The sequence below is a fragment of the Clupea harengus genome, chromosome 26 (genome assembly GCF_900700415.2).
Source record: "Clupea harengus chromosome 26, Ch_v2.0.2, whole genome shotgun sequence".
In the NCBI taxonomy this organism is placed as follows: domain Eukaryota; kingdom Metazoa; phylum Chordata; class Actinopteri; order Clupeiformes; family Clupeidae; genus Clupea; species Clupea harengus.
In genome coordinates, this window is record NC_045177.1 from 6,085,699 (window position 1) to 6,108,802 (window position 23,104).

Consider the following 23,104-nt stretch of genomic DNA (forward strand, 5'->3'; position numbering starts at 1 on the left):
GCAACACAAGCACTCAGAGCCCCCACAGGATGACTGTGCAAAAAAGCAAGCTACCACGCTACATGCTAACAAGCTCTCATGGCTAGGTGGGTCCTGAGCAAAACCATGGCAGATGCCTCATTGAGCCTGCCTGCCTGCCTGCCTGAGATGCGTTTATGGGTTCAGTGACATTTGACTCAAGAGCCCCATCAATCACTGGCGTTATTCCCTGGGCAAGTGCAGAATCCTGGGCAGTAAAGCCTTGCATTCATCCATACTGGTGCTCAGGACACGGCCAGGAGGATATGATGATTCTTCTCCAAATTGCTTTGAAAACAGCAGCGGCTTGTGCGTCATCACATTGCATCTCCCAACAGACATTACCTGGCATTATCTGTATCTGGTAATAATCATGAACGTCAACCCTTTAAACAACTCGACACCCAACCTTAAAAATACTGAAAGTGCGACACGAGTCTGAGCACACGAATGGAGGCTGTTGTCGATCCTCCAGAGGGTCACAAACACGGAGGCTGTGGAGTCTAAAAATGACTGGGAAGTGAGAGACAGAGCAAAGGGGGGGAACAGAGTGGGATAACAGATAAGAGACGCCAACTCTTCATCAAGGGCTACATTTAAAATAAAGGGGGAGAAACAACTTCATTAGCATAGCAACCATCTGTCTCATTGCACCCAAGTCGACAGTAGACCTGGCCACTTCACTCTCACCGCCTCCCCACCCACAGCCCTACCCCTATCCTGACCCAGCCCATCTCTTCTTCTCCTCCTGCAGTGTCATCTCTCATCCCTCCCTCCCTCCTCTTCCTCAGTCCCCGGGGATGGGATGCTGGACAGGGCGTTGGCTCCTGATGACTTCAGCTGTGATGGGGCACTCAGCCTCTTATGGAGAACTTGATCAGCATGCCTTGAGACTCAAGCCTACCCATACACACACACACACACACTTCCTTGAGGCTCGAGCACACACACCACACACGCACTTCCTTGAGGCTCGAGCCCACCCTGTGCTAGTTACAAACACAGACTCACAAAACCACACGCAGTCAGTGTGTTCATTCATCTTGCTACTAGGAGGGGAATACACACACACACACACACACACACACACACACACACACACACACACACACACACACACACACACACACACACACACACACACACCCAAAGTACAAGGTGAGGCGGGGGATAGGTGTATTGTCAGGCTTTCATTAAATAGGTTTCAATCAAAGCCGTGTCTGGGCAAGTGGCACAGAGTGCCACATCTTATTAATCTGCAAAGCAACTGCCTCCCAAGGAAGAATTTGCACAACAAACGCTGAATACTACAAGACAGTGGAATGTTTTCAAAAGGAGATGGCGTGTCCCGTTCAATACCGGATTTTCATTACCAGCCTCAGTGATGGGCTTACATGCCTGGAATTTCAAAGAAGACCAAGGGACTCGTTCTGATGGAGGGCGACTATTTGTTGCGTAAAAGCGAATCACCTCCCAACGTATCCAACAACTGAGGTGTTACCAGCCCTGTGGAGACAAGAATCTCAGACGACTAACTGGATTTAGGCGTAGCAAAAAAAAATAATGTAAGGGCTTCCGTAAACAGTCCTGACTGGTAGTATGTCAAGCAAGGGCAGCTGCAACCTCGGCAACAGATGGTGGAGAAGTCAGAGTTTCGGGGGGCGACTGCAATTCCCCCAGCACAGACTGCGGTCCAGGCCTGACAAATGGGTGTCATGGGAAACAGCAATACCAGATATAGCTCATTCATCCCCAAAGATGCTTGGTTTCTTTCAGATGGATAAAACTAACCTTCTACTAAAGGTCTCCATCAGCTAGAGGCAGACATCTCAGTAACTGCTATTGTATTGTATTCCATGTGCATCACATAAGGGTGACGGTACACAACAAGTAACATCATGCAAATATTTATCAGATACCTCATCACGCAACCAATCAACCATTTTTAATAGTAATTGGTTCATGATTCTTATAACCGCCATGAGAATTGATCATCCTGCACCTACTTGCTTTGATTGAAGAAGAGTTGTCTTAACAAATGTATGCAACAGGCACTGGAAAATGTACCTGGCATTAGCATGACCACAATGGAACGTGGGGACATACGTTGAGAGGAGCTTTTCTATACCCTCTGTAGTGACAAAGGCCATTAGGTCATAGCCAAGATGCACACTCACGCAGCATCGCAGCTTAGCCGACCGCTAGGGGTGGAAGTCCGGAGAAGGCTGAGTCCGTTTACAACTGACCACTGACACCTATTATTCCTGAACAACCAACAAGATGAGGCCGTCATGTGCCAGAGGCCAAAGACTCCACCAGAGCGTTTCATGTTTACACAATGGACTGCAACGGGATGAATGAGAGCTGGAGCACCTTCTAGGCCGGTCATGTTGTGTTGGGACTCTGGTCTAGCGGCATCTTTTCCCCGCCCCAGCAATTTATCAGGCCTGACCAGCTTTTGGCTAAATACCTGTGTGGATACCTGATGATATACAACACGAATGATGTAGCAGAGAAATGTGCTGAAAAATAAATGTGAGATTGATCGGGCCACTAAATATGGTTAACAAATTCTTAAATCTTCTTAATCCGTAATATTTAGAATTAATTATAGACTTCTTCTCTACCATGACACAGTAATGTGAAATTCCTGCGACGACCTTCTGTAGCCGCCTCATAGATGTACGCTGTGTTTGAACCAAAGGGCAGCAAATACTTCTAAAATTCTATTGCTCTTCATGCATGCTCTGGACTTGCCACAGGTCAGCAAAGTGGGCAGGGTATGCCATTGTCACGTTCAAAGTTTGGCAGAATTCCATCAATCGGGCAATGGGTTAACATTAGCTAATAGTGCATGGACTTTAGCTTGCTAAACTGCTCTGTACAATCTATAAAACACCCGTCTCTGCACACCTCATAAGAGAAGCAGTAACGCTGACATTACTTGACTGGCGAACTGTTCCTTCATGCAATCTTATCCATGGCCTGTTATATGCTTTGCCATTTAATTTAGCCCGTTAACTTAGCTGTTTTAGAACCACTTTGTTTAAGGTGACAATTTGAGGTGGCTAGCAAGGCCAGTAGCTAGTGCATCAGTGCCTTGCCATTTATTGTTCATTCCATTGCAACCTTGCTAACAACTTCGTAGCGGGTGTTCAAACGAGGCGTTGTTCGGGATAAGACCGACTAGCGATAGCCAGCTAATGAGCGTACCTTACGTTAGCTAGCTGGCTAGAAAGGAACACTGGTTTGATGATGGGAATGCAGGCTAACGAACAGACGTAATGTTAGCATAACATTTCCCGGGCGTGATGCCCGGGCAACAATGAACCAAATATGGTGTAGACAGGGTAACATTTCATTTCATACTTCAAAATTACCTTGGTTTCATGAACGTCTTGCTTTACTCCATTTGGATACCACTGCACCCGTACGAAACCTCTTCCCAGAAGCCGTGTCCGCGAGTCCGCAGCACCGTTCTCTGTATCAGCGTTACCGGGGCCACCACATAGCCCACAGCCACCACCTCCTTTACCTCCGCCATCGTCGGCTATGTCCACATCTATGTCTGAATCGGAGTCAAAATCATCCTCGCCATGTATCATTACCACAAGGCCAAATCGCAGCGACCCACGATGCCGACCTGAGACTAGGTCGTGGGTGAAAAGGAGTCGTTCAGAACCTCCTGCTGAAGGAGAGAGCGCCATTGAAGGAGGCTCAGATCCTGGGCTAGCTGCCGGGGAAAAGGCTGGAGTCGGGGATGGGGATGCTGCGTCTTTAGCCGCCGATGCCACGGGTTCCGCCATCGCTGCTGTTGTCGGGGAATGATGCGAAAGAGCAAGAGGGATGGTGGAGAAGGGATAATGAGCAGAAACCTGTAACCAGGGACCCACACGTGTTTACGTCGGTACGTAGCACTGCACGTCGATTATGTAGAAGAGACGAACCCCTTTTCAAAAGAGGGAGTAGAATGGACAGTCTACCGAGACAACAGGGAGGAGATTGGTACAAACATGCAACGACTAGCCACCTGTTAGTCGATGTTAATGTATACAAAATTAAGTCCGTCGATTATTTAGTAAGTTAGTGAAATTAAGTTCACGCGAGTTTTAGATTTTGGCCATAGTTTGACGCATAGGCTAAAATATTGCCTAGATTGAATGCAAGGAATAACTGCACAACAGTGCTAATAACATTTAAGACAGGCTGTCGGTATTCACGTATTACACCGGTAGCAATAGCCTATTCAACAATAAAGCACATGTTCAGCTCCACCCACGCGACAAGGTAATTAATTTGGCCGCATGGTGTCAGTATTTTAATATAGTTCATACCGTTAAATGCGTGTAAGAGCCGCAGTTGCCAATTGGGTCTGAATATCCTGGACCACCCCACCCTACATAGGCCTCTCCACAAACAGCGAACTAACATCTGTATTATGTCGGAACATCGTAACCACTGCATTAAAAATGCTTTAGTCGTGGTTTGCACCGTTAGTCAATGGGCCTAGCCAATCAAGACACATGCTACACACTGCAACTTCTACTCTGTTGGCAGTTCATTCAGTGGGTAGCTTCAGCGCATAAACTAGTCGATGAAGTTGTCTGGCTATTGAAGTTCGGCTGTCGCTACAGTTACCTCGAACACAATTCACTCAAACAAGCATGAACATAAGAATAAGCATGACAGCCAGTTTGCAAGTGACACTGGCCAAACATGGCATTGGCCTTAACTCACGTTCTCCCGTTACAACAGTGTTTGGATTGATCAGGTTAGGGGTCTATTTCATTCATACATTCATTCATTACTCACGCCTAATTGTATCTATCTCTTTACTGAAATCTAGCCATATTGAAAGTAGGCTTCTTAAAATCACTGTAGACCTAATACATTCAATTACTATGTGCCGATTTCAGGACAAAGCTTTTGTAAACAACGTTTAGGAGAAAACAATGGAATAATCCACGCTCCGCAATAGGCTCTAATCCCGTAAAGTTGGATAATTATTACCGGAAAGCAAATGAGAAAACCGGTAAATCAGTGAAGTCATCAGCTGTTGGGTAGGATTAACGGAGACTGGCACCATCAACAAGCAGCCTATACGATGGGACATGTGGCCATGCATGGTGGTTTAATAACAGGGTTGTGGTATAACATCACAACATATATTTGTATAGGCCTACGTCATCCAGATGTGGTCAAACAATCCGATTTTAGGGGCCCATATAGTTAATAATAATAATAATAACTACTTGATATTATCGTCAGACAAACGTATAGAGGGCAAGTGTAACTATACCAAAGAGGCAAGACAATCCTAATCCCAAACAAATTTTGCAAACACGCGATTAGTTTACAGTATTCGTAAATTGGTCATCACGCCCCCCTCGTATGTCGGCTCATGACTAGCGCTTAAGCGCCTCGAGTAGCCTATAAATACGCACGACTTGCTCCACCAGGGCACAGTTTTACGCACTCATCTTGGCAGTCAGATGAACACGTAGTTTGGCTTGGCCTACAGAAAACAGGAGAGGGAACCACCAAGAATCGAAGCAAGTCAAAGTTAGAAGGGCTTCATTTTCAAGTTTACGACAATGTCGGTTGTGAGTGCCCTACCTTTTCTCCGACCTCTCTACGCGCGGACTCCGATCTCTCCAGGGCGTCAGCGTCGGCACACACTGCCGGCTAGCGAGTTTCGCTCCCTCAGTCCGGAGGACGCTATCAGTGTTTTTGAGATCGAGAGGGAAGGTAAAGTACGAGCCCTGCTTTACAAGTAGTTTTACAATTTGTAACAAAATAAACCATTTTGACTATAGTCCGTCTCATTTATTTTATGGTTTGAAGAACAACCACTATGGTTAAATACGTTTTTAAAGTTTGTAACGTAGCATGTTTAAAGCACACGTTTAAGTAGTCTAGTTTATTGAAACATTTGAATAGAACAGTCTAACTTCTTCTAGAACTTTGCATTCAACCTTACAGTTACATCCTCTATTTTTATTTTTATACAGCTTTCCTCTCTGTATCCGGTGAATGTCCCCTGCATTTGGACGAGGTGCGTCATTTTCTCACACTTTGTCCAGAGCTGTCTTTGGGATGGTTCGAGGAAGGCAGGATGGTGGCCTTTATCATCGGCTCCCTCTGGGACCAGGAACGGCTAACCACGGTTAGAACCACTCACTCTGTTTGTTGTTTTAGCACAGCTTCTAATGCTTTACAATTTAAATTAATCGCACAGAATACATTTAAAGTGAATTTACTTAGGCGTCACATGTAGAGGGGAAGACCAATTACTCAGAAACGCAGGTAGCTTTACCTTGATTCTTTTTCCGCCGACACAGGACGCGCTGACTCTTCACAAGCCCCACGGATCCACTGTCCACCTCCACGTGCTAGCTGTCCACCGTACCTTCCGGCAGCAAGGCAAAGGCTCCATCCTGATGTGGCGTTACCTGCAGTACTTGCGCTGCTTGCCCTACGTCCGCCGCGCCGTCCTCATGTGTGAGGACTTTCTGGTGCCTTTCTATCGGAAATCTGGGTTCAAGGTGAAGGGCCCCTGTGAGATCACCGTGGGGCCCCTCACCTTCATCGAGATGCAATGCCCCGTCCGTGGCCATGCTTTCATGCGTCGCAACAGCGGCTGCTGAGCTGAATGGTCCTCAGGGCGTGTGATGTGTTTGATGTTGCTTGCGTGTTTGTTTTCTGTGGAGACCTGCCCTTGGCCAGTTTTCGGAGTTTACCAACAGCTTGTTGTGGAGGTGTTAACGTCTCATGCTTTGTTGGCTCTAGCTATCGATGTTTGGGAGGCAAAGCTTTCCAGTGTGTTACCGAGGAGTGATGCCATGTATCCAGGCATCTGCTGTCCAGAACGACTCTACAGCCGTTAGAGGACCTATAAACATAATTTGTTTGTTTTACAGCTGAGGGTGACAAAGACTTCTATAACGATTATAGAAACAAATGACAATCGCAATCATTTTGTTTTCAGTTATTTTTTTATGTTTTACGTTGACATCTTATTTATACTTTAATTTTACATCATGTTTTTTTTAAATGCTGGACATTTTTTTAAAAACATAAAGTCTGTTACTAAAATGAACCATGTCTCCAAGAATGTTATATATTTAAGTTGACTTAAATGTAGTTTGAAGAAGAGGTTTGAGAGGACAGGAAAAGAAGTTCAGCACTGCAGACTGCAAAAAAAGGTCTTTTTATTCTATTTATTCGCTCCTCCACAATCTCTGCTGTGTATTCAGCAGGTGCTACATCTTATGGGGGGGTCAGTTATGGCCTCTTCTCTGTTAGTGTCGTCTGGCTGCACTGGTTGTGTATTTGTCCAATATGAGCATTAAAATACTCGTAGCATCAACTCGCCACCCCCCTTTGATTGTGGTCTCTTGTGATTCAAGACACCATCAAAGATATTTGATTTGTCAGCATATGAGCATTACTCATTGTACATGTAGTTCAAGTAGACATTTAAATGTATAATGGCTTCAAGGATCGATCAATCGAAATAACAAACCTGCTCAATTATGCCATAAATGGTTATGTTGGTTCCATATTCATATTGTGATGGCCATGTGAAGTGACATCTTTCAATAATCTGTTTTTCACTATTGATGACTATTGTTTCTGTTGGTCGGACTGACTCTGGATCAGCTCAAGTTACTCGTGCACCCAAAATGCACAAACCTCCAAACGAACCCCGTCACTCCTCCTCTTCCATGTGAGGGTTTAGCAGCTCAGGAGTGAGACACACACACACACACACACACACACACACACACACACACACACACACACAGACACACACACACACACAGACACACAGACACCTCCTCCATGTGAGGGTTTAGCAGCTCAGGAGTGACACACACACACACACACACACACACAGACACACACACAGACACAGACACAGACACACACACAGACACACAGACACAGACACACACACACACACACCCCGTCACTCCTCCATGTGAGGGTTTAGCAGCTCAGGAGTGACAGACACACACACACACACACACACACACACACACACACACACACACACACACACACACACCTCGTCCATGTGAGGGTTTAGCAGCTCAGGAGTGCCTCAAGCCTCTTTAGCTCCATTAGAGAGCTTTAATGAATGTAAACATCTGAGGATTTGCTGAAGCCCCAGCCTGCCACCATCGGTGACTTGATCTGCCCTTTCAAGACAAGGGTAATTAAACAGCAACAACACCGGTTTATAACATCTGCCCCCAAAAGCTTTGGCGGGTTGTGGAAGTATTGGTTTGGTGACCAAGTTGTAGGGAAATTGTCATTACACAAACCACTGTGTTCCTAAATGCTGAACATGTAAGAGAAGACTGTGAAGCTCTTCTGGAAGGGCTTTGATGACCACTCTGCCTTTCCCATTAGATTAAGTAACTAACCACTTCTGCCTCGAGTCTTCAATCAAGACACATTTTTGACAAAACTTACTTTTTGTTGACAGAAAAATTAAAAAATTATGTTTTTCACAATTTATGCTCCTCTTTGTCTGATTCCAGGCAGAAAAACCTAAGCAAAATGCTAGTTGTCCAAACGTTTCAGAGGCAGTGGATTGGTTGGCTGGTAAAGCTTAAAGGAGATTATACTTCATAGTGCATAAGCAGTACCCCTGGGGGAGGCCAATCCACCGAGATCCACCAGCTCAACCTGACACTGTGCAGGTGTTCACCAGAACACGTCACCTGTTAACGTATTTCAGTCATTACTGGTACACCGATGTAGGAGAAAAAACATTTATTTACATTTATTTTAAAGAAATGTCTTTTTTGACATAATCACGCACACAGAGGAATAACATATAAAATGCATCAAAAATATCACACTATATCACTATATAATTTTACAAGTTTCCCTTTTTTTTTTTTAAATAAATGATATCTATTTGGTCCGATCCCTCCCGTACAGTTTGTTAATACAAATGAATGCAATCATAATAAAAGGTAGTCAATCTTGATTTAAAAAAAAAAAGGCACACTGCATTCCTATGTCAACAACATTCTACTGGAACAACTCAAGGGGCTATAGGTCTCAGCAAAACATTTCTGTGTCTGCGAAACAGGCAGTACGGTATAAACACAAAAACACTGCAACATCCATATCCGTCAACAGTCATGAGCAGAGGGATAACGGTGGGTACCTTTTAACCGTCTCTTATGTTCCTAGTCATCCCGGTGAATCCTATTTCCAGATGTGATGGGGAGGAAGAGGGAAATTATTATGTAGAGCCGCATACTCTCAGTCCTCCCCAATTAGGCCGTAATCCATTTCACAGTCATCTTTTCACAGTGGATAAAGCCAGACACTCACCAAGGCAGAGGGCTCTAATCCCAGTGCAAGGGGAACGAGGCTGGCAACGGTGCCGAGTGTTTTCTGGTAGTTCAGGGTGGGCGATGTGGTGTGAGCTGTGGACGAGACCAGCCAATGGCCCAGTCAGAAGCCACAGTCCATGCAGTTTCACTCTGCCCTGTATTGTGCGGGCATTGTCTCAAACTTGGCACTACACATGTCCCTAAACTGCTTAAATGTTCCCCATTCAAGGCATATGCACTGTACGACAAAACCGAGATGGACAAAATGTGACATGTGATACGGTAAGTAATGTGTCATTCGATACGGAAATGCACTGGGCAAGTACGCCAGTCTATAAGATTATTATCAATACTTAGGCTACATTCCACTTTGGAACTACCTGAATAACATGAAATGTTCCGTTCTGTTCACAGAAATAATCCCAGAAAGGTGTTGACATTGATTATCAAGCTGCACAGTATTATGAATACCAACGTTTCCAGTCAGTATACCCGACTCAAAGCACACTACCTTGTGTGTCTTGAAAAGAATGTACCATATATCAAGGCATTAAATGAGTTACAACATTTACAATAAATGACAAATGATATGCAGGTAGATGGGTTTTCCTGGCTTTTAAAGTAATATTTAGATTACAGACCACGGTAAGGCTATCTCTGCATAATGACTTCCCATTGCCCAAACCCTTCAGTTTAACAAAAACTCTTTAAAATTCACGATTGCGTGATATAAATCCTAAATCTGGGATGGCTTGTATTGTAATTAGGTCCCAAAGGTTATCTGTGGAGTCCTTGATAGAAAAAAAAAAAAACAGTTGAAATTTTCTGTAGTGTTGCAAAATAACACAATGTAACAAATGAGTGGTAAAATGCTCTTCCCTAAGTGTCTCAGAGTAGAGGTCTGTCATGGTAGTTCTCTGGCCGCTCCCAATAGCAAATCAGATAGATTTTTGGCATCAGCCTCTGAGTCCGTCCTCTCACCGCTCCCAATAGCAGGCATCACCCACAGACTCCACACAGACCTGTGTACTTTCTTTGTACAGTCAACTACACTCTCTGAGAGAGCCAGAGTAAGTTTCTCGATATTGTAGTGCTTTTGCTCACTCACCATACTCTCTCTCTTCCCCCCCCCCCCCCCCTTCAGCCAGCTGGTTCTCCTCCCGCCCATAAATTCATTCGGCTTAGAGTTAGCGGTGTTAGCGTTAGCGTCATGCCTTTTAGTGCACCACATGGTCGATGTCGTAGCGCTCGCAGAACTTGCTGGTGAAGGGCAAACAGGTGAGGTGCTCCAGCCAGTGCCAGTTGATGGGGTAGATGTAGAACCAGACGATGAGCGAGGCGAAGAGCCCGACGTAGGCCAGCAGCGAGACCAGGATGAGCGCCCGCTTGCGGTACTTGTCGAAGGCGTTGAAGGTGATGTAGGGCAGGAACGAGAAGGAGAGCAGGAGCCCGCTGAGGAAGCCGAAGATGTGGGCGATGTTGTCGATCCAGGGCAGCAGGCCGCAGAGGAAGAGGAAGAATACGATGCCCAGCAGCTTGAGGAAGGCCTTCCAGGGGTTGGCCAGGATCGGCCAGCACTGGATGAGCTCCACGAACAGGCACGCCAGCAGACCGAACTGGGAGCCCGCCGGACCCACCTGCAGAACAGAACAGAACAAGCGCTCGGTCACTGGGTTACAGAACAAGCGCTCGGTCACTGGCCAGCACACTGAATGAGAGCCTTTCCAAGTGTGTCAACTCACTGACATAAACCCCTCAGGAATGAAGCACCTAGAAGAGCTTCTGCTAGTGTTCACACCTTACTGCTGCTACGACAGACCCTGTCCTTTAAGTGTCCTTTACTCTGTTGGGATCTACACTTTGCCTGTAAACACAAGCTCCCAAAAGAGAATCTTAAGTTACTTACTTACTTACTAGATCATGAAAAGAACACAGCAATTAAAGGACTACAAGAGGAGTAAAGCACAGAAAAGCTCATTTCTGTTACATTCTCAGATATGTAGTTTTTGAGGGGCTTCATTTATAAGCCACTGTTTGAAGGATGACGGCGTATGAAAAATTTCAGAGCTCAATATAATACAAAGGACATTTTTTTTGTGAATGAATTACGTGCATTTTATGAATGAATCATCCAAATACAACCTGCAGCTATTTCGAAATTACACACTCGGCTTGCATTGTTGGGTGTGACGCACTCACTGAACTGTGAATGAAAAACGTGAGCGTTGAAAGTCAATGCAGCCCGTGCCTCTGAGTTCCCTGGTATCTCGCTAATGGCAGTACATTAAGGCAAGGCTGTTATTATTGCAATACAGAGGTCTCATACACACACTGACAAGAGTGGCAGGCAGGTGCGACGGCTGAATGCCCGGCGTTGACCCTTCGGGGATGGACAGTAGGGGCGGATGAGATGGGATTGTCATGCTAATACGAATGCTAATAGGGCTAGCCAAGCCAGCCATTACCTCTTTGTGTGATATTAATGAGACACTCAAAAATGTCCAGGGAACAAAGAAGGCTCAAAGCAAACAACCATAACCAAAACAGACAACAGGACCATTTGTATAATTGCAATATACGCAGGGAGTTATTCGGACCAGTAGATGATGCTGTCAATACAAAGTCAATATGCAGTGACTGTCCAGACACAAAAGGAACAAAAGTTCTTTTCTCCTTTTCTGCCAAGTTCCTCAAGAGAACAGCTGCTGTTAACCTGCTGGCGCCACACAATGTAACTTTGTTACAAGTATGTATGTAAATGTAACTGTGTTACAGGTATGTATGTAAATGTAACTGTACATATGTGGGGGTTCATGTATGTAATATACAGTATGTATGTCTACATCTTAATCACACAAACATGCAATTGCATAGCCTACACGTATACACAACTAAACACATATAACTGTAGTGTGTCAATTATTTAAAATACAGTTTAATGTACAGTTGTCATTACTGCTGTGGCTCAGTGTTTTGTGCTTTATGAAGTAGTTTATGAAGTTCGAAGTAGTTCAAATCCTGTCCAAACTTCAAAACCCTTTCCCTCACACTCTCACAGTGACGGGTAGAGGATCCCTTATAAACATCCTCTCTAAGCAGGAAAAGATGCAAGCAAGGCTTCTCAGAGCCTTTGCCCGATGGTCACCTGATCAGGCTGACGTCAGGATGATGGAGGTGGTGGTGGGTCATCTGAGGCAGATGGCTAATCTAAGGAGACAACCTTCCGCAGGCACAAGGGAAAACCGAGAGAGAGAGAGAGAGAGAGAGAGAGAGAGAGAGAGAGAGAGAGAGCGGCAGAGAGAGAGAGAGGGAGAGAGAGGTGTACCACCTTTCACACGCTGATGCCACACCCACACACACCCATGAAGTGTCACCCCTGCCACAGGCACGCCAGTGACAACCGTGTAGCGTGAGCGTTAGCGGGAGTCACGCTCACGTTTGAATGGAGGGTGCAAAGTGAAAGCTAAGGCTGAAGGGCAAGGGCTGACTGCTGAGCGCGTGAGAGGAATTCAAACTTCGAAGAGGAGCTTAGAGGGCTGAATGGGAGAGTTGAAATTTTCTAACATAATGCAATACTTTCGTATGCTTCTGTTAGAATTGCCTTCACGAAGAGAAGCTTAGTAACCAAGAGACTGACATTCAAATCAAACATTCGCATGACCATGAAAACACAGGTATAAGTTAATGAAAGTGGGTCAGCGTAACGAGGTGAGCAAGGCTAGATCCAGTGGAGGTTTGGTGAAGATAGCATAGATACGTTAGTTCTAGTTAGGTCCTCCTGTAACTACTTAGGTCTTGCCATGTACACCTTTGCTAATGGTTGCATAGCTCGTCAGTTTGTCTGTAATCTGGTTCTAATGACCTCGATGACCCTGACTGCATAGTGAAACGTGCTGCTGGTCTGAGGCACGTGCGAATGTGACCCCTAGCAACACTACAGATCGCACGCAGAGTGAGAGCGCTAATGTCGAGATTAGCAGCTATCCACTCACTGGTTGCACTTGAGCGCTGACAGGGAATTAGATTTGCCTTCCAAGTTCCCTCACAAGACCCAACATTAGTGCCAAGCAAAGGGAAGAGAGTTTTGCTTTTGGAAGCGTGACTTGTTTTGCACAGTGCTCTTAACCATTTTAAATGCACCTTCACTTAAAACCCAAACGGTGAGCATCATCAACAGGACCTGTTATTTTGCACCGTGTAGACTAATGGGATAATCTAACCTTATTAAAACTGGGCTCTAAGTGGCTTGAGAGTCATCGTTGCAGTGTGTTTTTAGCGCTATTTCGGTCGTGACAAAGCCAATAGGTTTATGATGCCTATTGCTGGCTCTGACTACATAAAGTGACGCCAGTACCTGATGATATACGTCAGGCTGATGCCAAACACACCTATAACCAGACGCTACCTAGAACCAGTCTCCTGAGACAGACTACTTAACTCCACTTACAAAGTTCCCGGGGACAATTCTGGCATTCTTGAAAGTTTTCTTATCTGGGATTCTAAGAACAGGATTTAAGAACGTGGAAAAGCAGTCATAGATTGGTGGAATTGGTGATTGCGTTCAAATCAATTCTACAGACATCCTTGGATTTAAATAATTATAATAATAATAAATACGAGAATAATTGTATCACACAATTAAATTACGTTTCACATCATAGGCATGATTCTTCGAGGCATTGTGATGTCCTAAAATAAATACACGAGCACTGCAAATGGCATTGAATAAACAAATAAGCACTAAACTCAATTGTGTGGATATAGCCATAGTGGAATAGAATGGACACATCTACATTCTGCAACAGTACCTCCACCTTTGCACCGGTGAAATTAGGTCTGCACTTACTGGCCAGTGCACCACCGGTGTTTGCTTTCCGCTTTGACATGATTTTGATCAGACTCAAGTTGCTTTCGCGTTACCTGTGGATTCTGTGTGCACACGGTCCTGTGGTTGCATGCCCTTATAAGGAGCTGGCGGGCCGTTTATGTATGCAAATTCAGGTGTCCGAGGACGCAGGTTCAATCTAAGAATCAGTGCACAGCTAAGAACACTTTGGCGGTTTAAGAACACATTTCCACGCTTTCATGAATCCGGCGTGGATCATTCTTAGGGTTGGTCTTACGAAGTTCGTAAGAAAACATTTAAGAAGACACTTAATAAAATGTTTCAGAATGAGGTCCAATGTCCTTTGTAAGAGGTGCCATTAAACAATTTCTGTAGCTTCCATAAGTAAGAAGAACAATGATGTTTAAACCATTCAACATTTTCCCAAAAGGGTTTAAAGTTCAGAATGTGTAGATAAATACAATCCACATTTGGATGTGTTCACTGTTTAGTCTTATATACGGATTAATACTACAAAACCAGCAGCATACGCTGTTTTACTGAATTCACTTATTTTGAACCTGACCATGAACTGGAGTGTGAATGCACTACCCAGTTGTCCTGGTGCAACTGGACAGAGAGTGTGCCAACATACAGCAACAAACTTCATTGCTAGCTTACAGTGAGCAGCCACCACAACAAAAAAACACATACAACAACACTAGAGGCCATCAGGATTCGTATTAAAAGCGAGGTGTTGTGGGGAGAAAGAACCCTCTTGCTGTTTGAAGTGGTCTAACTGCAGTCAGGTAGCACACCTGGCAGGTGCGTCTATCCACTCATTCTCTCGTCACTTCCTGAGGAGTGGCTATATTTAGCCCCGCCTGCTGGAGCATCTCAGCCCCCCATTTTTAGCAGCCTTGCACAGACATTATTAATCCACCATGAAAGAGGATTGCGGCCTAACTTTCCATCAACACATCAAGCAGACGATAAAGGGAGTGGGATTATCTGGGAGGCAAATACGATGATGGCACACATTGATCGGGAAGTCTTTGTCCAGAGGATGTACAGGAAGATTTTGGATTTGAGTGAACAATTCCTATAGCACCTGTGCTGGTTAATTATTAAATGTATTATTATTAATGATATCCAATAATAATATAATAGATAATAATTATTAATTCATTTAATTTAATTTAATTATACCCCAGCATTGACACAACATAGGGATGGATGCTTCTGCACTATCTCCAAAATGCTATGGGTCCAAGATGCTAACTAGTTTAGTTTCTTGGTTAAAAATAAGTGACTTTAGAAAGCTGTATTTCAGTTCTAGTTCTACTTCGCTTTCAGATTAGTTCTAGTTCTTGAACTAACGGTGTGTTAGTGTGCCATACAATTATATCCAAACAGCCTATATGATGGACAATCCACTGCACTTCCCTATACTCTAGCGTAATTCAGTTATAAATATAAAATAAAAGTAATTTAAAGTGAACACAATGGTTTGCTGAATGACTAAATGTTAGTGCAGTGGTATGTATGTAGCAGTGTGGCACTTCACAGACGTTGACAGGGTGAGGTGGTCGCTGTCCAGACGGGGTCACTGTAGGCGGGTAATCCCTATGGAAAGCTCCTCCTCTAATGGCACCTATGAGCTCTACACAGACAGCCCCACAGCAGGCACCTCACTTACTCTCCGTTTGGTTTTCACCCAAGGCATGTAAGCAGCTGGGTGGAGGTTCGTGATTTCCCCATATTATTAATACGTGCAGGTCAGCACAGACTACAACTGCCAGAACCCGGGGGACTTAGTGTGCCACAGGCTTGGAAAGAGTTCAGGAATCTCGGAAATAAGCTGAGGTCCACAGATCCAAACCTCAGGGATCCCCTCAGTAAGGGGTATAACAAATTCAAAACTGGTTGCGTTGCAAGAGTTTTTAAAGGTTCACGTTACACAATAAAGGGCTAGTTTTCATTGTTTTCTTCAAAAAAGATCACACACGGAAACCTTGCGTTTTCGTGTTTACTTCAGAGTAAACAACGCAGTTCACAATAAAGCCAATGAGGACGTCAATATGACAGCTCAAACAGCACAGTGAGCGAAACAAGGAAATAAAGAAGGAGAGCCGTGCCAAAAAGGGAGGGGTGAAAGCAAAGGAGGAGGAAGTAGGAAGGGACAAATCATAGGGGGTGGGGGGGGGGAGTGAGCTGACTGCTCTATATCTGAGCCAGTGCTCTGGCGTGTGGTGTCCTGAGGCGCTGGTCATACCTCAGCTCTGTAGGGGAGGAAGAGGAAGAGGGCGCTGGCCATACCTCAGCTCTGTAGGGCAGGAAGAGGGCGCTGGTCATACCTCAGCTCTGTAGGGGAGGAAGAGGGCGCTGGTCATACCTCAGCTCTGTAGGGCAGGAAGAGGGCGCTGGCCAGGTTGCCGGTGATGCCGCTGAGGATGTAGATGATGGAGATGCGCACCCAGCCCGCCAGCTTCTCCAGGTCCCGCAGGATGGTCATCTGGAACACCACCGACACCAGGCAGTGCAGCAGCCTACACACACACACGCACGCACACACACACACACACACACACACACACACGCACGTGCACACACACACACACGCACACACACACACACGCACGTGCACACACACATGCACGCACACACACGCACACACACACACGCACGCACACGCACACACTCACACACACACAGATACACGCACGCACGCACGCACACACATAAGCACGCACACACACACACACGCACGCACGTGCACACACATATACACACACCCAAAGAAGCAAGCAAACAAACACAGAGATTAAAAAACACGCACACACACAAACACACACACTCAGAATACACTACTTAGAAGTTATACAAAACTAGTGAGTGTGAGGCAGCTAGTGCGCCTTTCTCACCCAGCATGAAGGAAGAGGGAGAGCCACAGCCTGTAGAACTGGTCTGGGACAGCTGGATTCAAGAAGGGCAGCAGGCCACACACATCATCCAAGCAGTCCACCTGCGGCCACGAGGACAGAGAGAGAGAGACAGAGAGAGAGAGAGAGAGACAGAGAGAGTGAGTGAGAGAGAGAGAGAGAATGAGAGAGAGAAAAAGCATTGTTCCATGTTTATAGCAAATCATATGATTTGCTCAAATGCCTTTTTAGAGGGTTGGTATATAATGCAATTGATTGATGTTGACGGAACCAAAACACTTCTCTCACAACTAAATCAGTTATGTACAAGTAGGCTAGTAAAACATAAATGTTCAGGAATGTGTGAGATGTATAGCAGCACCTGTGAGCACAGTGTGGCCTCTTCATGGAAGTATCCGCGCATGAAAGAGCAATACTCTCGTGTCGTTATCTCACACCTGACCCAGAGAAGGAGAGAGAGAGAGAGAAAGGAGAGAGAAGAGCCGTATGAAAACAGATCACACAGAGCCACACAGTGAAGCCATGGCATCAAGTGCAGACATTTCTGAGCTACTTACAACTACTGTTGGCAACTAATTAATATAATCCACTTGATCCATTAAACCTGTATTTGTTAGTCCCTTCGGGATTTTGGTGATCTTGCAATTTCACAAATTCAAGGATTTCCCACAATTGCGACTGCAGGTTGCAATTTTCTCTAATTACCACACTATTTCAGTTAAAAATACACAGTCGTTGATTTTACGGATCATTTCCAATTGATTTTGTTTAACTCAGAACCACTGCAATTTTTTATTTTGGACTTTTGGCCGCAATAATCAGAACAAATCCTCACAAGGGGATCATAATATCCACATCCTGGGGATCATAATATTCAGGAATTCCAGCAGGAATTTAAAAGACAAACAGACAAACAAACAAACAAACAAACAAACCAAATCCTCTGAACCAATTTTAAGCAGAACTACATGAACTCAAGAGTGTTTGAAGAAGTGATCTCTGCAGGTGTAGGTTACCTGCCCTTCGTGCCTATGCAGCAGGGCCGGCCTTTAATCTTGCAGTCCATGTGTCGGAGGCCTGTGTGGTTCCCACCGCGCTTGGTACAGATCTGGGACCAGCAGAAAAGGCCCAATGTCGGACACAAGCAAAAACGAGAACGCCCTTTATGCACAGGAATAACAGAATGCTAAGCTATTAAACTTGAGGCTAAAACTATTTTACACAGGATGTAGAAACCCACAGATACACAAAATCACATGAGAGGAAAAAACAGTAAATAGTTAGAACTACTTCTGTCACGTGAAAAGGAAGACTGTCAGACAGTCACACCATTTCTTGACTAGACTTCCTAGTTACTTACTTTCCATGTTCTCCATTTAACAATCCAAAAATATCTCACATGACTTCCTTGTTTTTTTGCACTGCAAGACTTCTGCTTCAATGTCGTTCATTCTGAGCCTACTCTCCATTTCTGGTTCAACATATTTGAAGCAACTGTCGTTAATTGCCGCAGCTGCAAGCCTAACTACAGTTCTTCTCATTGGATGAAAACGGCATCACTCACCGGCCACTGAGTGATGTTATCAGCCCAAATGTGCGGTAGTATGGAAGCAGGCTCTTCACAGATCCTTTGGCCGTTACATGTGTGGGGTGAAAAGATCATGGATGGAAAGAAACAGGTAGGCAGGTCATATTAAAGCATAACCACTCTTGAAAGAGAAGATCTATTCTGATGTGCCTTCTGAGCAGGTAGCCATCTTGTGTAAGAGTCAGAGACAGTACCTGGGGTCCTGGTTACACACAGCGCCAGATGACCTAATGATGTCTACATCTTCATTTGTCCATTTTATAAAAGTGCCAAGTGTTTCCTGTCAGGAAAGAGAATGGGATTTTAAGACTCAAATGAAAACAAAACCTCTAATAGAATTCACCTTTAGGTGGCAGCATAGGGCTATGCAACGCGTGCTGAGAGTGGGTACGGCTGAGCTTGAATGAATGAATGGTATGCGTGCAGAATTTCGGTGGTGCATTGCGAACATTTCTGAAACACCCAATCTAACAGCATTCATACGCGCACTGCTATTCAAACATTTCGGATCACTGAGAAATGTTATAGTTTTTTTTAAAGAAAATCATGTTTTTATTTCTATTCAAATAACCTAAAATCGATCATAACTGTAGTGTGGACATTGTTACTGTTGAAAATGACTGTTACAGCAGAAAACAGCTGATTTGGAATGGAACATCTACATAGACCCATTGTTTCTGCCAACATATTCTGCCATTCATTATTAGAAAACCCATTTGCAATAACGTGCAGCTGAAAACTGTCGTGGTGTTTAAGAAAGCAGAAACTGGCCTTCAGCATGTGGATTTGATTATGATCTAAAAGTGGTTAGAAAAAGAGAACTTTCTACAAAAACGTGTCAGTCTATTATGGTTCCTTGCAATTAAAGCTGTTCCGCACAAGAAATTGGCAAGAAACTGAACATATCTGGTGCATCAGGTGTGCATCACATCCTTCAAAGAACAGTGCAGAGCTCTAACCAGGATACCAAGAGAAGCAGGAGGCACCAGTGCACAAAGGGTGGAGAACAGCATCGCAATCACTAGGTCGAGAAACAGATGCCTCACAGGTCCTCAGCTGGCAGCTTTATTAATACCCAGAAAACATCCGTCTTATCTTCAACAGTAACAGTCTTTTGAATACTGAGAAGAAAAAGCCTATATCTGAGATTGGCCAAAGGGAAGGGAAAGACTAAGATAGACAAAAGAAAAACAAACTGGATGGAAGATGATTGAGAAAAAAATGTTTTAGATAAGACAAAGAGTTTGGATGACAGAGCAGAAATGTTGTGCCTCACAGACCAAATGAAGACGAGCGTGAGGAGTTCTGGACACCATCTCTCAAGCACGCCGAAGAGGAAGTGTGATGGTCTGAGGGTGCTTTGGTGCAGCTATGGTTTGCACTTTGTACAGAGTTTTTGGAATCTTTAACAAGGAAGGCCATAACTCCATTTTACCATAACTCCACCATCATGCAGTGCCCTGTAGACGGCATCTGACTGGAGCTCATTCCTATCTTACAAGACAGTAACCCAAAGCATCGCTCCAAAATGATGCAACATCTATTTAGGGAAGAATATATTTATATTTTATATTTATATATATATTATATTTATATTTAGTCATTTAGCAGACGCTTTTATCCAAAGCGACTTACATATGTGCAACTTACAATGTATACACATTTTACATTTACACTGATGGCACACTGCACATCAGGAGCAATTAGGGGTTCAGTGTCTTGCTCAAGGACGCTTCGACAGGGAATCGAACTAGCAACCTTCTGATTACTAAACGACTTCTCTACCACTGTACCACTGTCAAACTGTGATTCTGCCACTGGAAGTTTCTTTTATGAAAGCATATTTTCAAGCACAAAATAGTTATTTCAAGCCGAAAACATTATTTCTAATGTTGTTGATATCTTCACTATATTTTGTATTCATTTTGCAGCTTATTTGATGAAAAAAAAAAGTGAGTTTCCTCATTTTGTGGGTGGTTTCACACTTGTGAACGGTAGTGTATAATAATATTGGGTGAGTGGTGTATGTGCGTGTTAGTATGTGCATACATAAAGTAAGTGAGCTTGAATGTACACGCTAAGGATATACATTTGCTTTTGAGAGTGTATGAGTGTCCACAACTCTGTGTGTGTGTGTGTGTGTGTGTGTGTATGTGTATCTGTATCTGTGTGAGTGTGTTTGTGTGTGGATGGGTGTGTGTTTGTGTGTACATGGGATTGTGCATGTGTCTGTATCTGTATCTGTGTGAGTGTGTTTGTATTATCTGTGTGTGTGTGTGTGTATCTGTGTGGGTGTCTGTTGGGAGCACACTCACTGAGCAGTGTTCATTAAGTGTCTGCACACAGCCCGAGTTGTCGTTCTGGACGCAGCAGCCCGTCTCTTTCTCTAGGGCTGTGGCTTTCTGAATGAGCGACCAAATCTGGGAGTCCTGTCTGATGCAGGGAGAGAACTTGGCCCCGAGGTGGATGAGATCGTCCTAAACGCAACCAAGGCCAGAGATGAACAGTTGGCACAAAGACTTCTCATAACATACATTACAACTGAGCGCAATGTTGAGCTTTATCAGTACAAGGAATGAAATTGTTTGACCTTTTTTAAGGTTGTATTGTAATATGACCTTGTAATATCACTCCCTATGAAAAAAAAAACAACAACAACTTTGTTTCCAGTGTCCTTGCTGGCTCAGGGTGAGTAGGGTGAGAGTAGGAGGCTGTGGAGTAACCCAAACTTACTGAGCCGGGCCCGAGCCAAAAGTTCTCTTGCTGGACGTACTTCACACTCTCGTAAATCCCTTTGTGTCTCAGCACCTAGAGGAAAACATAAAGAAGATGGAAGAATAAAAAAAACGCTAATGGGGCAGACAGTGGGGTTCCTCTCAGGGTTAACATGAGGAACACAGTTTGGGCTAGCAGGCAGCAGCTAGCGATTATCTGCTCACGGTCTCTGAGGTATCCACCAGCTACTTAGTACAGAATGAGGAACACAGTTTGGACTAGCAGACAGCAGCTAGCGCTTATCTGCTCACGGTCTCTGAGGTATCCACCAGCCACTTAGTACAGAATGAGGAACACAGTTTGGACTAGCAGACAGCAGATAGCGCTTATCTGCTCACAGTCTTAGTACAGAGTGGTAAGAGCAATAGCTGAAGAGGAAAGAATAACTCTGCAAGGGAACATGGCTGGGTGTCGACCCCAACACTGAAGCCCCCTCCATAGCATGAGCAGACAAGAACTCTCCCCTAGAGCACAATTAAGGAGGCCCTATCGGGGGTTGTCGTGTGTGCGGTTGCTAAGGAAGTGGAGTGGGGGACCTGAGTGGGGGCGTGGCGGATGTCTCCCGGGGGACTCACCAGGTCAGTGGTGGAGCGCTGGGAGAAGCCGACGGGGGCGAAGCCGTAAGTGCAGATGGACAGGAGGGTGATGACGATGTGGACGAACGTGATCCAGTACGTGAAGTAAGGCCTGGGAAAAAGAGACGGTTCACACAGCTTTCACACGGAGCCTTCGGAGGGTTTCACAGAGTGCCCACGAGACAAAACACACAACCTGCTGTCACACACCTCTATAAAAATGACACAAGAAAAATCACTTTGGGAATTGAAATTAGCTGGAAAGAAAAGCAAATGTATGCGTTTCGTCGCTTGGCATAACTAAATGTAATATCGTCCATGAATCGCGTAATTCCATTTACTCTAGTACTTCCAAGTAGCTGTCAGTTGAAAAAAAATCTGCCTGAATCAGTGCTTGCATTTTGAATTGGCAAGAGGTGGTGTGATAAAACTCCACTGGCACCCCTGATAAAACTCCACTGGCACCGCTGCCTAGAGAGCTGGCGCTGGCCGCGGGCGCTCACCGGTGGCTGTGGACGTCCTCCAGCTGCTTCTGCACGGTGCTGCTGAGGCTGCGGCGGTAGTTGCGGTTCAGCCACTTGCCCACCACGCCCATGCCGTAGAGTCGCTTGTGCTTGTCGAAGGCGAAGTGCTTGACCTGGGAGGCGATGCGGTGCCCTCTGCGCTGCTGGGGCCCGTCGCAGGGGAGGGGGGTCTTACTGATGTCCCTACTGCAGGGTGAGAGACGGACAGCGGATGCAACCAATCAGAAACAGGTACCAGATATACTGGTAGGTAGAACAGAGAGGAACACTGAGGGTAAAAACCAACACAAATATTAGGTTGATAAAAGAGCGAGACAGACAGGCAATAAAGAGCGAGAGAGAGAATGAGAGAGAGAGAGAGAATGAGAGAGAGAGAGAGAGAATGAGAGATAGAGAGAGAGAGAGAAAGACAACAAGAAGTACAACAAGACTATAGAGTTCTCTCGAGGCTTTGCGTTTGAGAGTTTCCACAACTCTCCCTTTTCCAAGTTCAAACTC

General features: G+C 44.9%; 3 protein-coding genes across 5 annotated transcripts in view; 1 reads left to right on the forward strand and 2 right to left on the reverse strand.

Moving 5' to 3' along the window:
• The window catches only part of LOC116219736 ((E3-independent) E2 ubiquitin-conjugating enzyme UBE2O-like), a 28,045-nt gene extending 23,816 nt beyond the window's left edge, over positions 1-4,229 (reverse strand). Inside the window, exon 1 of the mRNA XM_031563484.2 lies at positions 3,399-4,229. Within this exon, the coding sequence (XP_031419344.1) occupies positions 3,399-3,824 (426 nt within the window). The 5' untranslated portion in view covers positions 3,825-4,229. The remainder of the gene's footprint in view (positions 1-3,398) is intronic.
• Positions 4,230-5,380: 1,151 nt separating this feature from the next.
• aanat1 (arylalkylamine N-acetyltransferase 1) lies at positions 5,381-7,637 on the forward strand. Its single transcript, XM_012827468.3, has 3 exons — positions 5,381-5,766; positions 6,030-6,184; positions 6,360-7,637. The coding sequence occupies exons 1-3, from the start codon at positions 5,613-5,615 to the stop codon at positions 6,663-6,665; spliced, it is 615 nt and encodes a 204-aa protein (XP_012682922.1). The 5' UTR covers positions 5,381-5,612; the 3' UTR covers positions 6,666-7,637.
• A 1,150-nt stretch (positions 7,638-8,787) lies between these two features.
• Positions 8,788-23,104, reverse strand: part of LOC105900193 (inactive rhomboid protein 2) — a 32,529-nt gene continuing 18,212 nt past the window's right edge. For all 3 annotated transcript variants that reach the window (XM_042703959.1, XM_031564097.2, XM_031564098.2), the window contains exons 9-19: positions 22,586-22,792; positions 22,083-22,194; positions 21,466-21,540; positions 21,048-21,209; positions 18,927-19,012; positions 18,709-18,772; positions 18,161-18,252; positions 17,506-17,581; positions 17,127-17,227; positions 16,598-16,751; positions 8,788-11,014 (exon numbers count right to left, since the gene is read on the reverse strand). In XM_042703959.1, coding sequence (XP_042559893.1) covers positions 10,595-11,014; positions 16,598-16,751; positions 17,127-17,227; positions 17,506-17,581; positions 18,161-18,252; positions 18,709-18,772; positions 18,927-19,012; positions 21,048-21,209; positions 21,466-21,540; positions 22,083-22,194; positions 22,586-22,792 — 1,549 coding nt within the window. In that variant the 3' untranslated portion in view covers positions 8,788-10,594. The remainder of the gene's footprint in view (positions 11,015-16,597; positions 16,752-17,126; positions 17,228-17,505; positions 17,582-18,160; positions 18,253-18,708; positions 18,773-18,926; positions 19,013-21,047; positions 21,210-21,465; positions 21,541-22,082; positions 22,195-22,585; positions 22,793-23,104) is intronic.